Source organism: Melopsittacus undulatus, chromosome 4 (assembly GCF_012275295.1).
Source record: "Melopsittacus undulatus isolate bMelUnd1 chromosome 4, bMelUnd1.mat.Z, whole genome shotgun sequence".
Taxonomy (NCBI): Eukaryota; Metazoa; Chordata; class Aves; order Psittaciformes; family Psittaculidae; genus Melopsittacus; species Melopsittacus undulatus.
This window is the reverse complement of record NC_047530.1, coordinates 36529614-36546752: the sequence shown is the minus strand read 5'-3', so window position 1 is coordinate 36546752 and position 17139 is coordinate 36529614. Positions and strand designations below refer to the sequence as shown.

Sequence of the window (17139 nt, the reverse complement as noted above, 5' to 3'; positions counted from 1 at the left end):
AACTTTACCAAGAAAGAACCAAGTTGTCTCTCAAAATAAGCATTATGTTTCTGTGTAGGGTCATCTGAATTCATTTTGATGTAGTCTTGTGGCATTGGCTGAGCAGTAACATTTTTGGTGATGTGTCCTGTGATCAGGAGCTTATGGTGCTGGTTTCAGTATTGCGTGTACTACGTAACAGGCTGAGTCTTTTGGTCAGCCAAAGGTGGAAAAAAGGCATATGTTGATGCTGGTGTATTCCTTGGGTTTGAAGATTGTAACTGAACTTGAAGTATGACAGTCGTTGTGAGGAGATGAACACTCAAATAACTGAACTTTTTGCCATCAGGAATTTTCTACTGTAACACTTCTGTTGTGCTCTGACTATGCTCAGAAATCTACCTTTCCACTTTTTCATGCTTTTCAGATAGAACCCACAAATACCTGTGTCACTGACTTCTGCTGCTGCAAAAAAAATGGGTGGCAGGGTATTACCATAGCTCTTTGTGTGAAATTCTGGTCATATTATGAGTTTTAGCCTTTTGTCCAATTGGTAGAATGAGGAGGAAACAACACAGATCCATGAAGGCAGCAATTTTGTGGCAGCAGAGCAGAGCTCACCAAGCATAGCATCCAGCACTGTCGTGGTAAATCACCTTATAATGCCTTCTGAGAGGAATAATTGATTAAGCTTTTGCATAGCTGGGGATGTCTGCTCCTTCCTGGTGTTGGAAGTTACACTTACTACAGCATGTTGTTGAAGGTTTCTGAGACTGTCCATGCTGGAGTGTGGGTGCACATCTTCCACCCAAAGCCATGACATCTCTTCTGAGTCAGATTCTTGTTAAAGGTTCCTGGCAGGAGTTATTGCAGGATCAGCATAATGTCCAAGAAGCATGGCTTCTCCTTTCATTGACCTCATCTCCAAGTTACAGTTTTGCAGAAGTATTTTTTTTTAAACACTACCAATACAAAACATTGCTACACACTTGAGCGTGTGTTGTGAAATGAGTTGTCTAGGGTCACTCAATGAATGCCCATCAAAGGTACTAGCAATTTTTAATATGATTTATAAAGGCACAACTTAACAGAATTCAATGGCAAGGTTCGCTGTATTACTTATTATATGGATGAAACATACAAAGGAAAGACAAGGTAAAATTGAGCTAAAGATGATTGATAGAGACTGAAGGCACTAAGGGTAAGGGATACACTTCCATGGTGTCATGAGGTTCAGAATAGACCACCTTGCTTTCAGAGCTCCTGATGGAGCTTACATGCCCCTGTAGTCTCGGGCTTCGTCAGTGGTTTGTGTCTAATGCAATATATAAAGGAAACCCAAAGTAGAGTCAAGCTAGAAAGATTTGTGTAGAGAGCAAAGGTGAAAAGGGTAAGGGAGACCCTCCCATTGAGTCATGAGGTTCAGAATAGACCCCCTTCCTTTATAAACTCCTGATGGAGTTTAGGTGCAGCTGGGTCTAGTCTTAATCTCAGACTTAAGTCAACAGTATGCATCTAAAGGGTTACAACTGTTGTTTAGCAGTAGTTTGCAGTTATAAGGTGGATGTTATAAAGTGAGTCAATGGAATTCACTACAATCTGTATAACAATCTATACACACATATATGCACACACATATGTAAAGACATATAAAGGTATACCTGTTAAATCCTCTGAGTCAGAGAAATGTTCACATCTAATGATTAGCATTTCTCAGTGGGTAAGGGTCAAGTCTCAAGGAGTGGGGGCCTTCAGCCCAGGTTACATCTTTTGGCCTCTGATTATCGCAAACTTGAGAGTCTGCAACCTCTGATGGACATCACACTCAGCGGGATTGCTCAGAGGGCCTCACTTAGGACCACTATTTATAGGGTCACAGGATGATTGTCTTTAATCATTAGTAAATTTCCATCCTGGCCACAATCGAGTTGGTAGTTACTAGAAGCAGAAATCCAGTAGCAGTAGTACCATTCCATTCAGTCTGCAGTTTGGGAAGGAGTGTTGTAAAGCTGTCAGAGGATGACTCATTATCCATGATCTTGCTTCCCACCTTAGCCAGGGAACAGGAGTCCCTGGAATGATCAGTGCCTCCATTCTTAGCCATGCAAGATTTTCTGATATAGTTAAGAGACACTTCACCACCAAACTCATTACACAAAGGCCAAGGCCTGATGGGAATTCCTGAGACTCTGGAGCAGCCCAGAGAATGGGACATGAGGGGTTGGATAGGAGGGTGCACTACCACAGTGAGGTAGGATTTTGGAGGAAGGTTGTACTTCCTTTAAACCTGTTTTAAGATAGGCAGAGTGCTTCAGTTTTGAGAAATCTTGTGAGGCAGCACCTACCACTGTGTTGTTGTCATATTTCTGTTTTAAAATACCTGTATTTTTTTGATTCTTATGTGTTTCTGAGTGGGCTTTGTATAGGTGTAGTTTCTTGCATGGAAGAACAGAGGATATGAAAGATGTAGAGTAGTTACAGATTCTCAGAGGTGGTGGAGTTGACATCAGAGCACAGAAATGGTTATACTAGGTCAGACTAAAAGTACAATATTTTGTCATTCTGTCTTTGACAGTGACTAAAAGCAGATGCTAAGAGAAAAACTTAATTCCCTAAAATATAGGAGCTCTCTTAGCTGCAACTGGTGTCATTATTTTTAAAATCTGTAGATTTTTCTTCTATGAGTTTATGGAGGTGTGTCTTGGATCCACAAAGTTTTAGCCCCTGCAGTGGTCTCCGGCAGGGACTCTAGTAGCACAAAGCTAGTCCAATTTGATGTCTGGTGTTTCTTGTATTGGAAGAGATACAGAACTGTTGGTTGCTATTCAGTTCTCCAAGATACAAGACCAGTTAAGTGTTGAAATACTTACCTTTAGTCTTCTGTTATGTATGTTGAGATACTTTAGTTTTTTATTCTTTCTGTTGCTGGCAGCTTGCATTGCTCTAAAGCTACTGTCATCTGGCCAGATTATAGCCTGAAATGTTTAAAACTGAAAGCTCAATCACTTCTTAACTGGATAATTTTTTGGGTGCAGCCATACCTATTTACCTCTTCAGGTACTGAATGAACCAGAATTAATGGGAATCCGAGTGATAAATAATCCTTACTATATGCTGGTTCTGGTGGTTCTTTCCCCTTTCCATGGCCTTTATTCAAATGTCTTCACCACAATTTCTTAGGAGTAGTTGTCACTCCGCTTGATGTCTGTGTTTTCTCTTGGTCCTCTTAATCTTTTTTTGTACATTTCCTCCTTTTCCTCTTTATTGCTTCCTTACTCATACTTGCCCTACATTTTCCCTTCATTTTATCTATTAGTTTTATAATAAGTACCTATTGTTGTTAATGAGATAACTCCTATATTCATTAATATAGAAGTTGTTATATTAATGCAGTAATGTAATATTATATTAATATAATGTATAGCATTAATTAATATGAGTTATCCTATCATTAATTATTAATGTATTATTGTTGTTAGGAGTAAAAAGCACTGAAAATAGTAAGTATGGTACTTACCACATGTCAGTAATTTGGCTTATTATTGGCCACCTTTCTGCTTTTCATTATTGTTCTCCTTAGCTGTAAGCACTTTGAGGTAGGAAATAAATTGTCCTGTGGATACTATGCCTTACGTAGTGGTTTCTGAATTCTGAGTCAGTCATCTGACATCCATTGTAATACTGTTGATGATGAAGTGAAGTTTCCTTCAAAGCATATTCTAAAACTTTTCTAGAGTATAATTCTATTGACTATCATGAATTAATTTTCATGTTTTTTCCCTGAAAGCCATCTCAGAAATTTTCTGTCTATTGTAGGAACAGCAGCAATACTGGTACCAGCAGCACTTGCTTAGCCTGCAGCAAAGGGCAAAGGCCCATGCTCAGGGACAGCAGCAAATGAAAGGCCCAGTAGGGAAGGATGCATCTGAGCAGAGAGCAAAGTCTGAAGAAGGGAAAATGAGTGCTTCAACTCAGCAGTCTGAACCTCCCTCGCTTAATGAATCCCTGCCTCCAGCTTCCAAAGAAGATGAGTCTTCTCTCACATCCACTGAAACTCAGGTAGACTTCGTAAAGTGATGCCACTCCATTTGTTGTGCTAGATGGGATAAAGAAACAGGAAAATAATACCATAAAATTCTTAGGTATGCTATGTAACAACAATGAAATATGGTACAGCAATCTTAAAAGAACATTTGCTAAGCTGCATCAATTAAAAAAAGTAAAAATACACGCTTTGCATGTAGACTTACATAGTCATCCACACATGCAGCGAGTGAGTCCAAGCTTGACTCACTCACACCTTCACCAGGGTCCTCATCTTTGTGGGAAACACTTTGTGATACCTAAGTGCAAAATCAAGTGCTCAGTGGATGACGAATACTATCTTTAAGACACTGTTTCTTAATTCCTTTCTGGCAGTTTGTCAGTTCTGGCTCTCCTCCTCTCTGTGTGTTATAGTTTGTCTAAAAGCTAAGAACTGCACAGAATATTTTTGTCAGCATGCCTAATAACGGTTACTACAGAATGGATGTAGGTCATAATTGATGTTTTGAACAGATTACTGTAGAGTAGTAGATGACCCTGCAGCATGTGCTCTCCTTTAACTTGCAGTGTGTGGGTTCCTACCAAGTGGCAAAAATAATGCACTCAGAGTTACTTCACTTCATCATGAAAATACACTGTTGTCTCATTGTATTTGTTGTGAGAAACAGATAACAGATCTGCCTTAATCACTTTCCTGTAGGTAGTTTCTGTAAGAATTAATACCATAATTGCCATCAACCTAACCTTTAGATTAATCACATTAAAAATAAATGAAATAAAAATCAGCCTTCCAGAAGCTGTGGGTGGCTAAAACTCTGAAATACAGAGTGATAAAATAACGAACACTGAGAAAGTTCTTGTAAACCGGGTAGTGAACAAGTGTGCTTTTCTTCTGGCAGAAGGAGCTTTCCTTTATTTATAGCATTTGTCTTTTTCCGTAGCTCAATATTGAACCTCCTGATGACCCTGAGGAAGATTTGAGATTGCAGCAATTGCAGGCAGCAGCAGCTCAATGGCAGCAGCAACCCCATCAGCGGGTTGGATTTCAGTATCAAAGAATAATGCAGAAGCATGCCCAGCTGCAGCAGATGGTGCAGCAGTATCAACAGATCATGCAACAGCCTCCACACTTACAGGTGAAACACTAAGGAGATGGTGTTTAGCATACTTCCTGGGTGACCTAGTACGTGTGGTCTGCTGGGAAACAAGTACTTGAACAATTTGTCATGGTTGGCTCATTTGTCTAGCTCCTTTTGCTGCTTGGATAGAAGTCTGTATCCCCTTTTCCTACTGTCAGTTGGCTTCAAAATGAGAAAGCAATTAGCAGATGGTAATGAAGTTTCAGTAGGACGAGAAATACAAGACTTTACATTTGTCATAAGGTTTTTCTGACATACCTGGGTGATACAGGAGCAAAGCTGAACACAGTATTGAATTTACTCAACTCTGAATATTTTACTGCTGGAGAAACAGTTCAAAAGAAAGGAAAGGTAAACAGATGATTGCATGAAGTGCTTCTCTTTTACAACACGGTGCAGTACAAAAATAAATAGTTACAGCGAAGTAAACTTGGATACCAAAAATACAAGTTAAAGTATTAAGGAAATCACTATCCCACATTATGTATATCATTATATCAGTGTCGCAACTTTAAGTGTTTAACTAGAAGTTGGTTACTGTATTAGAGAATTGAGTCAGCTTTTCCTGGGTTAGCAGAGTTTGTACATTAAGCATTTCTTCGTAGCATCTGCCAGAACATCTGCTTAAACAAGCATCTGCTTGTCTGAGAACCCCAAAAGCTATTAAGTGTGAACCTTAAAAATCTCAGACAAGATTAAGCTGTAGATATTAGGACCTGTATCTAAACATAGTGAAAGAGGTACCTCATTGCAAGCAGCTTCATTGTGCAAAAAAGAACATCTGGCAAAGGCTTAGGGAAAAATAATTGCAGAAAGTGGAAGCAACTATGAGGGAATCGATAGCAGAAACTGAAATCTTGAGAAATAGCCACATACTGTGTATACTGAAAGTGTGAAGATTGATTTGTGCTTTAGCCTTTGTTAGCATCCAGTAATAATAGAGCTTGGAACATTTTGATTATAGCTTTCTTCAGCTGTCCTGTTTAAAAAAAAAGTGCCTTCTATGTATAAATGTCCTCTAGTCATAAAATGTATAAATTGTCACAATGACATTAGACATCACAGCTGGTGTTCGCTTTTGTTTCAGTCTAGTTCTTTTTCAAGCTTCTGCCCAGGTCAGGAGTTATGTTTACAAATGATACTGAAATATGTGGCTCTGAAAATAACTAAGTGGTATTTTGAAGCTATTCTTTTCTTGTTGTTGCAGACAATGTCAGTGGATATGCAGCTGCGACATTATGAGGCACAGCAAAAACAGTTCCAACAGCTTCATAAAGATTGGGAGCGATCAATGAACCAACAGTGGCAGCACCAGCTTCAAACCTACCCTCACAAAGACCAGCTTCAAGAGTATGAGAAACAGTGGAAGGCATGGGATGAACAAATGAAGGTCACTCAGTCCCATCTGCAAGAGAAAGTGAGCTCACTTCAAAATCTGAAGAATCAGTATCCCGCAAATGTTTCGCTGCCACCTCCATTTGTTCCATATTCACAAACCAGTCAAGGTGGCATTCCTATTATGCCTCCAACTTTACCTTCCACTACGCCTCCACTGGTCCCCCCACCTCTCTCTTCTGTTTCTCAGTTATCTAATTCTGCTGTCCCTTCTGGATCCAGTTCTCAAGGCAGTCAGTCCACTGAGACACCAAGGCCAGCTCTGCTTCCCACCCCGGGTACCTATGCATCAAAAATGGCTAGTTCAACTGTCTATTCACCTTATCATTCTCAAGTAAGTTCATCCTTTGGCTCTTCAGACCACGGAAAGCCTCAAGCTCATCTTAGTAAACAAACTGTTTCTATTTCATCTGAGCAAGGCTGTGGGGAACCAAAAGCCACTTCAGCGTCTTCAACGCATGCACCTACCATGCAGGATAAACCTGTGAGAACAGGTGGATTGCTTCCAGATCCTCCCAGATCAGCACGTTTTGAAGGCCCCAGAGGCCCTAGGTAAGTGTGGTTTTGTTGACTTATACATGTTCCAGGCTACAAGATGTTCAGTGATATGTTAAAAAATTAAGCATATATCTTACTCTCAACTCTTCCTGAGGTTTTGTGAAGTGTGGTTGGTTGATGAAGGTTTTGTTTTTAATGCGTACACACCATGCTCTGTATTTATCTTATTAAAGCAAGGACTGATGCCTTTCACTTGAGCATTATCTAGAGCAGAATACTTTTTTTCTAGTAATAGAAAGTGTGATAACTCACACTTGAAAGAATGATCCTATATGAAAAGTGATCTAAGTTTCCAGCATTTCCTCTGTGATATTTGGAACACAGTTTAGGAAAATCTAAAGCAAAACTGTTAAAGGACTGTTTTTATATGGTAGCATTTTAATGTAGGCCTTACAAAAAGGATTCAGGAAAGTATTCATACATATATTCAGTTGAATATACTAACATAGCTAATTACTGGTAATTAAGATGCTACTTATATTTTAGAAACAATAAAAAAATATTCTTTGTAAACCAATGTTTATTGCAGAAAGAAATGAAAATTCAGAGTTGTTCATTAGTACATTAACTTCTAGTGTGAGAATTCTGCAGCTATATGATTGCCCTATTTAGTGCACTTTTCCATAGGCTGTTTGATAAGAGAGGTCTTTAGTGCAAATCAGTGGTTTTCTACACATGTAGCATTACTTCTCATTCAAAAAACTATAAACAAGAGAGAGGGAAAGAGGTAAAGATTTGAGCCTTAAGATCCTATCATTAGGATTCTTTGCCAATTTTGATTTTGCATTACATCATGATGGCCTTGGTTGTGAAGGTTGCTGTCTTTATCTCTTGATAAGATTCGGTTTGTTCTAAATTAAGCCTGCATTTTATCAGATGGAAGGCCTGTTGCCTGAATGTAAAACTGTTCTAAAAGCTAGTGTTCTGTGGGATTTTTATGGTTTTATACCGCTGTATGGTTTAATCCAAGTTCTTGGGTTTGGAATGTTTTACTTTCATACTTGATATCATATCAGGTTGCAAAAACATCTGTTCAATCTCATCATTAGTTCAAGACAAGTTGTTGTGATGCTTACTGAATCAGTGTTGCTCTTTTCAATTGTTTCTATCCTTGCATGCTCTACTAGTCTTTACAATCATACCTTCATGTTTATTTCCCTTCTCTTTGCTTCCAAAGTGATCATTCATGAATAATAATTCATTAACTTCTAGTAATGTAGTTTTTATTTATATATATGTGTGTGTATATATATATACATATATATAACTTTGAATAATTTTCTACCTTCTAATGTTTTGGGGGTTTTTTTAAGTGTTGTTTCTGGGCCTGGGGAACAGATGGATGTAAAGTTCTGATCAGACTGTTTTCAAGATTAACCGGATGTCTTTTGTATGCATTAGTTAGTGGTGTGCAATGATAGGCTATGAATAATAAAAAAAAATTATAGAGTACAGGAGCTCTGGTACTTATGCTATTTAATTAAAACTGTAATCTTTGCGCATTCCTATATTGTGATTGCATGACCATTCTAGGGTTTTATCAAGGATTTCCCAAAAATCTATTTGCAGTCTCTTCTCAGTGTAGTTAGTAGAACAGAGAATCCTAACAAATTTTTAACTGAACTTGGGATAAGGTAAAAATGTTGTGTGTTACATGCTGCCATCCCAGCTAGAAAGTATCAGGTAATGACTAGACCTATAAAAAGACACACACACCCTTTATCTCTTTTCAGCAATTAACTTTTCTCAAGAAATTCTGAAGAACTGGCTTAAACTAATTTTCAGAGTTTTGGGGATGAAGTGTGTCTTACACACAACCTTCTAGTTATACCTTCCCTGTAAAGGTTGATCCCTCCAGTGTCAGTATTCGTGCCACTGCACTTGGTAATTTCTTCTTTTTTTTATTTTCTTCCTATTCATCTTGACATGCTCCCACCCCACAGAAAGGGAGTTTGCTGTGATAATTTATCAGAATTATTAAAATTATTTGAGGTTGTATAAACAATCCTGTTTTGTAAATTGCTCATTGAAACAGTAAATTCTGCAACAAGTCAACCACTGTTGCTAACTAGGTGGTAGTGAATATCCTCAGAATGATAGAATAGTTTGAGATAGAAGGGTCTTTCAAAGGTCATCTAGTCCAACCTCTCCTTGCAGTGAGTAGGGACATCTTCATCTGGATGAGGTTGCTCAGAGCCCCATCCCAACCTGACTTAACTGTTTCCAGGGGTGGCACATCTACCACCTCTCTGGGCAATCTGGACCAGTATTTTACCACCCTGATTGTAAAAAATTTCTTCATTTTATCTAGTATGAATCTCTCCTCTTTTAGTTTAAAACCATTACCCCTTGTCCTATCTCAAGAAGGCATACTAAGAAGTCTGTTCCAAGTTTTCTTGTAGCCCCCCCCCCCCCGCTTTAATTATTGAAAAGCTGCAATAAGGTTTCTCCAGAGCTTTCTCCTCTCCAGACTGACCAATTCCAACTCTCTCAGCCTCTTCTCATAGGAGAGGTGCTCCATCCATCTTGTCATCTTTGTGGCCCTCCTCTGGACCTGCTAAAACAGGTCAGTATCTTTCCTGTACTGAGGACTCTACTCTGCTCTCGTGAGACCTCACTTGGAGTATTGTGTGCAGTTCTGGTGTCCTCAACATAAAAAGGACATGGAACTGTTGGAACAAGTCCAGAGGAGGGCCATGAGGGTGATCAGGGGACTGGAGCACCTTCTGTATGAAGACAGGCTGAGACAGTTGGGGCTGTTCAGCCTGGAGAAGAGAAGGCTGCATGGAGATCTCATAGCAGCCTTCCAGTATCTGAAGGGGGCCTACAGGGATGCTGGAAAAGGACTCTTCATTAGGGACTGTAGTGACAGGACAAGGGGTAACGGGTTGAAACTTAAACAGCAGAGGTTTAGATTTGATATAAGGAAGAAATTCTTTACTTTGAGGGTGGTGAGGTACTGGAACGGGTTGCCCAGGCAGGTTGTGAATGCTCCATCCCTGACAGTGTTCAAGGCCAGGTTGGATGAAGCCTTGGGTGATATGGTTTAGTGTGAGCTGTCCCTGCCCACGGCAGGAGGGTTGGAACTAGATGATCTTAAGGACCTTTCCAATCCTAACTATTCTATGATTCTATGACTTCAGATATGGATGCAGTACTCCAGGTGAGGTCTCACCAGAGCAGAGTAGAGGGGGAGAATCACCTCCATTGACTTGTTGGTTGTGCTTCTTTCTGATGCAGCCCAGGATATGGATTGGCTTTCTGAGTTACGAGCGCACACTGCCAGCTCATGTCCCTCTTTTCATCTGCCAGCACCCCCCAAATCCTTCTCTACAGGGTCACTTTGAATTCCTTCATCCCTCAGCTTGTCTTGATCCAGAAGTTGCCCAACCCAGGTGCAGGACTTGGCCTTGCCTTGCACTTGGCCTTGTTGTACCTCATGAGGTACGCATACGCCTACTTCTCAAGCCTGTCCAGGTGTTTCTGGGTGGCATCCCATCCTTCAGGTATGTCAACTGCACCACTCAGCTTGGTGTCATTGTCAAACTTTCTGAGGGTGCACTCAATCCACTGTCTCATGTAATCAGTGAACTTATTGAACAGTACTGGTCCTAATACAGGCTCTGAAGGAATACCACTTGTCACCAGCCTCCATCTGGACATTGAGCCATTCACTGCTACCCTATCAATGCAACCATTCAGCCAATTCCTCATCCACCAAACAGTCCTATCCATCAAATCCATATCTTTCCAATTTAAAGAGAAGGATGTTATGGTGGACCATATCCAAGGCTTTACAGAAGTTTAGATAGGTGACATCCGTAACTCTTCCCTTGTCCACTGATGTAGTCATACCATCATGAAAGGCCACTATGTTGACCAGGCAGGACTTCCCTTTTGTGAAGCCATGCTGGTTGTCTCAGATCACCTCTCTGTCCTCTGTGTCCCTTAGCTTAGCTTCTATGAGGATCCTCCCAGACATAGAGGTGAGACTGACAGATCAGTAGTTCCTTGGATCTTCCTTTTTTCCATTTTTAAAAATGGGTGCAGTATTTCCCCTTTTCCAGTCATTGACTGGGTACTTTACCTGAGTGCCATGACTTTTCAGATATCCTGGTGAGCAGCCTGGCTACTACATCAGCCAGTTTCCTCAGGTCTCTGGCATGTATCCCCTCAGATCCTGTAGACATAGGCATGGTCAGGTTCCTCAGGTGGTCACACACCTGATCTTTGCTTACAGTGAGAGGGACTTTGCTCCCCCAGTCCCTGTCTTGTGGTCCATCCATTCATGAGGTAGGGGAGGAGGGGTTGCCAGTGAAGACTGAGGCAAAAAAAGTGGTTGAATACCCCAGGCGTCTTGTCCATTGTTGCCATTTTGCCATTCATATTCATCGAGGGTGAGGCATGCTTTCTTTGACCTTCATTTTCTGGCTGATGTACTTATAGAAGCCCTTCTTACCACTCTGTGACCCTTGCAAAGTCCAGCTCCAGTCATGTTTTGGTCTTCCTGACCCCAACCAGTGGGACAGAACTATGAATCTCAATTATCCAAGGAACTTGACTTCAGACAGGGGTTCCTATTTTGTGTAATTTGATTAGTTCTGGTCTATTATATATGTTAGTATTTGAGCATATGCCTAGAGATCGTTTTTTTTCTAGATCAACCTTGCTAAATACTTCTGCATGAATTGTTCGTCATTAGTTTGCCTGACCTATATCCTGATATTCAAGCAATAACAGTTGTAGGTGTTCTCAAAAGGAATTTTAAAAGTGATGCAATAAGAATATAATTTGTTTAGACATATTATCTTTCATGTAACTGGGTGATATCACAGTTTGTTGCCCTTTCTAAAAGGATCTGTATTTAAAGGTTTTTTCTAGATGTCATTCATCACATAGGTAGGTAGGCTTTTTGCATACTATCAAAACACGAGTTCAACAAGAATTGTTGATTGTTCCATTAAACAAAAGTTGAAAGCTTTTACAAATGAGTTTGCCATCTTTGTCAGCCAAGTTTCAGTCCTGAGAGATTTAAGCCAAATTTCCTTTTAGGGTTACTTAATCTGTAAGTGGCTTAAAACTGGTCTTCAGTGGACAATATTGAATTGAAGAACATGTGTCTGTCCTTCTGCACTGGTTCAGTAGGGACTGATCCTAAGGCACACTGAATTAATCAGTTAGAAGTGACTTAGGGATGTGTGTGAAATTTTCTTTTAGATAATTTTAATTTGACATGTCCATTTGAGTAAAATTTCCATTATGTTGTCTATAGATTTGATGGACCTCGAGGAAGAGGATATGACAAATTTGAAGGCTCAAGACAGAGAGGGCCTCGTTTTGACTCCCAGCGCTCAGAAGGATACAGGTCACGTTTTGACAGACAGAATACAGATGGACAGTCTTCAAGTAGATGGGGGAGTATCCCACGAGGACCAGCAGCACAATTTTATACTTCAACAAATTCATCACATGGACATGGTTCCCGACCTGGTGGCTCACGGTGGATGGGGCCCAGGCCTCATTCAGGACAGCAGCAGCAGCAGCAGTCACAGACAGATTCACAGTCAGAAAACAAAGAACCTTTTACAGATGTAGCTGGCAATCAACAGACTGTAAGCAGAACACAGACTCCTGATGCACAGAGTGCAGTTCCTGTCGAGCCAGATGAGGACTTGACAAATACTCAACAGGAGCCATCCAAACCTGAAGTCAAAGAAACTGTTTCAGACCCTCCTAAGAAGTGGACATGGAGTTCACATGATCCTAACCAGCAAGCAGAAGAGTCCAAAGCACCTACTCCACCTATTCAGAACCAGAAATCACCACCCCTTTCTAATAACCCTGTAGCTTTGCAATCAGGTATTGCAAGAACAGGTGGTGCAGTTACCCCTGTAACAGGAAATCAAGATTTGGATTCACCAGATGGCCAGCTGATTGCTTCAGATAGCACCCAGGGTCCACCTGGACCAGAAAACCTGGGGAAAGGGCCATTTATGCATGAAGATAGAGGCAAGGGACCAGTAAACAGAGGCAGGGGCCAGGGCAGACTGGATGATGGCCGTGGCAGAGGGCAGGGGGATGGCCGTGGCTGGGGAATGGGCCGTGGACGAGGTGGCCGAGGAATGGGAAGGATGGATGGTGGCCGAGGGATGGGAAGGATGGACGGTGGTTGGGGAATGGGCAGGATGGATGATGGCCGTGGCAGAGGATATGTATACAGAGGCAGAGGGCAAGCTAGGCAAGCATCTATCCGTGGCAGGGGGATGTTCAGGAGGGCAGGCAGCAGGGAGAGGATGCCAGATAGGCGGTCAGGCAGCAGGGAGAGGATGCCAGATGGACAGTCTGGCAGCCGAGAGAGGGGCCTGAGTGGACGGTCTGATAGCCACGAGAGGGCGTTCTCTAGCCGAGACAGAGAGCTACCTGGGCGGCCAGGCAGCCGGGACAGGGGACGGGCAGGTAGCCGGGAGAGAGGCTTGGTCAGGCGGGCAGGTAGCCGGGAGAGAGAGCCCATGCGGCGTGCAGGTAGCCGGGAGAGGGAGCCCATGCGGCGGGCGGGTAGCAGAGAAAGGGTCCCTGTCAGGCGGGGGGGCAGCCGAGAAAGGGTCCCAATGAGGCGGGCAGATAGCCATGAGAGGGGCCCAGTCAGGCAGGTAGGTAGCCACGAGAGGGGTCCCATCAGGAGGGCAGGTAGCCGTGAGAGGGAACCAGGAAGATCTGAAACAGGTAATATGAGTAAACCCATTCACCTAGGAGATGACCCTGACAAATTGCCTCCATACCATCGGGATGAGACACTCGGGGGTACTTGGGGTCATGAAGATGACAGAATGCAGGAGGAATTTCCTTTAGATAGTCAAGATGACCCTTCTTTGGAGCATGAGCAATTGGATGACTGGGAAAGAGAACGATACTGGAGAGATCACAACTCTGATTATCAGGATGATTCTGTAGATGCGTATGACAGAGATGATAGGTTGCAGTCCCACCACTCATTGCCTCCACTGTCTCCTCTACCACCACTACCTCCTTTATCATCTGATCGTGACAGACGAGATTCATGGTGGGATGACTGGAAAAGGCCAAGAGAGAGGGAACTAGAGAGAGATCTAGATAGGACTGGAAGATCCTCAGATATTTATGAACAAGATGTAGATAGAGAATGGGATAGAGACTGGGACATGAGACCTATGGATGACAGAGAAATGGGGAATCGTGACATGGATATCCCTCCTCTACCACCATTACCACCTCTTCCACCCCTGGACAGATACCGTGAAGATAGGTGGAGGGAGGATAGGAGCAGAGATCATTATGACAGAGACCTCCGAGAAAGAGGAGAGCTGAGGATTCGAGAATATCCGGAGAGGTATGACACATGGCGGGAGAAGCAAGACTATGTTCCTGAAAGGACTGATTGGGAGAGAGAACGGCTGTCAGATAGGTGGTATCCAGATGATGGAGACAGACTGCGGTCTTTGGATGATCACTCAGATTCATCCCTTCCTCCACCTCCACATTCCTCTGATATGCTGGGAGCAGATTCAAACCTGGACTCTGATCAGTCCTTGGGAGGAGTGATGGTACTTAGCCAAAGACAGCACGAGATAATTCTGAAGGCTGCTCAAGAGCTCAAAATGCTTCGGTGAGTTGCCTGATTCTGCCACTTCATATGGGAATCCCATTCTGTGGAGATTGTGCTTCTTTCCTAATTCATTCCTTTATTTACACTGTAATGGCTTCATTTCCTTTTACCACAGTATGATAGATAGTAGGAGCTCATGTGGAACAAGTTATTTGGAGTATCTCCATCACAGCTTTTGTGGATGGGCTGTTATTTTTTTTTTTTTCTTAAATAGATGGTTGTCCCTTTCCCTGTGAGTATGGCATTCCCTGTGTGTTACTTTCTGGGAAGACTCTGTCCTTTCACTTGACAAATCTTTTTGTTATCCTCAAATGAGCTTGTTGATAATTGCTTTTCAACCTTTTTATTATTGTCAGATGAGCTCACTGGTAATTGCTTTTAATACTTATCTGTCAAGATCTGCATTAATGTGATTCTTAATTCACACAATGGGACCTGTTTAATTTTTTGATACTGCTTACTTTTTAATTAAAGCATATGTGATTTTTTTTCTTTTTACAATGGTCCCTCGTTTGAAATCCAGCATCATCAGCAATTTTGTCAAGTTTGGTTGATTTTAGTTCTGAGGATCATCATAACAGCAGTGATAACGATCAGAACGATATGAATGCTAGAGTTCACCCAAACCTGCTTTTAGAAAGCAGCTGCCAGACTCCCTAAGGCTTTAGTGGGTATCCTCTTAAAAATCAGAAACATTCCCAGGCTCAGTATATTTAGTAATATTAGAATGAATGCAGCATATACTGTCTATTCAAATGTTACCTACATGATTTGTTGCATGGGTGTAGGTTCATTAAATGTATTTGGAGAAACAAACACCAAACCAACAAACCCACAAACAAGCTACAACAAAACCTATCAAACAAACACAAAAAAACAATCCACACATAGGAAAAAAAAGAAAAAAGAGATGAGTTTCTTTATTTTCAGTGAATGAGATTCTGAGGAAAAGAGGAAACATTTTAGAGTCAGAGGTTCATGTGGTTCATTTTATACATGAGTTACTGAGAGAGAGCTAAGGATTGATGCCTAGTAAAGACAGGGCATTAATTTAATAAACAAGATCTTACACTAAAATAGTGGGCAATTAAAAGCAATGTTTCGTTATCATTATTACAATTGCATTAAACAATGTTGAAACATACAGAGACGTTTTGCACTTTTCCTGAAGCTGATTTTTAACTCATAACACTGCTGCTAAGTGTCTGCCCCATGAGGAAGGCCTTAGTTGCAAGCCAAAATGTATGGAAAACAATTTTTTAAAGGGAGAACTTCTATTCTGAATAATTTGATCTTTCAGTGCAGTTAGATTAATTCAGCAGGGGTTAGTAACTGTGAAATCTGTGTGATAAAGCAGTATTTGCCAAAAGTTAGGATCAACAGCATTTTCAGCTTCCTAACTTTCGCATTGCCTCAGGTTGCTGAGCATGTTTTGTGCTTTAATGTGACTGCAAGCCAGTGGACTTAGGGACTTACGGACTTACCTTAAAGACCATAGTTTGGGAGTCACTACCTAAGTGCATAATTTGCATTGAAACACTGGAACTAAAACATCTTATCTAAGAAAGTAGATACATATACCCCTTGCTAAGTTGGTAAAAAGGGGAAATAGAATCATGATACTGCTGCTACTGATTTTGAGTATCTTATTTTATTTGAATAATCTAAAAATTAATTACATTGGTACTTCTTGTCAGATTCTTATAAGCAGATGGCCACAGTCTGAAGAGTAGCAACAACTTTAAGGAGACTGTTAGGAGAATCAAAGATCATTTGCTTACGAGGAGTTATACCAGTAATGCAACGCATAATTGCTTTCATCTCCTAAAGTGAAGTCCTCATCTGACTTTGCTTTTGCTGTGTATAAACCAGCATACTCTGACCTATATGCTGTTCTGTATTTGTCATGTGGTGTATTTTTTTCTAAGCCAGGTGTGAAGAAGACAAGTGCTAGCAATTGCTCAGTTTACTCTTTGTATTAACACAACACTTGGGATCCCTTTCTATGAGCAGAGCTCCCCTTGCACTAGACACTGAACCAGACACATTGCAAGTCAGGATGTTGTGCCTAGTACAGAGGGATAGCATTCTTAGTTGTTCTTTGGGAACTACTTTAATACACATAGTTAATATAAACAAAGAGTTATCAGCAATTAAAAAAAAACTAGATAAAAAACATGCAAACAAAAACTGAAAGGAAATCATATTGAATACAGCTTGGTAATCCAGTGGTTGTAGTGTTCACTGCTGGTCCATAGACTATGTATTGGTTATGTATTAAATAGCATTTTGATATATCAAACAAGGAAACAAAAGTTAAAATCACTGGTTGGTTTGTTTTTTTTTTTAATATTGGAATCTCTGTTACACTTTGTTGGCCTC

The 17139-nt window shown here is 41.1% G+C and overlaps 1 protein-coding gene across 6 annotated transcripts in view; it reads left to right on the top strand.

Annotated features, from left to right (window-relative positions):
- Positions 1–17139, top strand: part of YLPM1 (YLP motif containing 1) — a 39724-nt gene that overhangs the window by 3477 nt on the left and 19108 nt on the right. For all 6 annotated transcript variants that reach the window (XR_004080561.2, XM_031048876.2, XM_031048874.2 and 3 more), the window contains exons 2-5: positions 3796–4038; positions 4965–5159; positions 6370–7109; positions 12388–14757. Coding sequence is in view for 5 of the 6 variants with exons in the window: in XM_031048876.2 (XP_030904736.2) it covers positions 3796–4038; positions 4965–5159; positions 6370–7109; positions 12388–14757 (3548 nt within the window). In the remaining variant the exon portion in view is untranslated. The remainder of the gene's footprint in view (positions 1–3795; positions 4039–4964; positions 5160–6369; positions 7110–12387; positions 14758–17139) is intronic.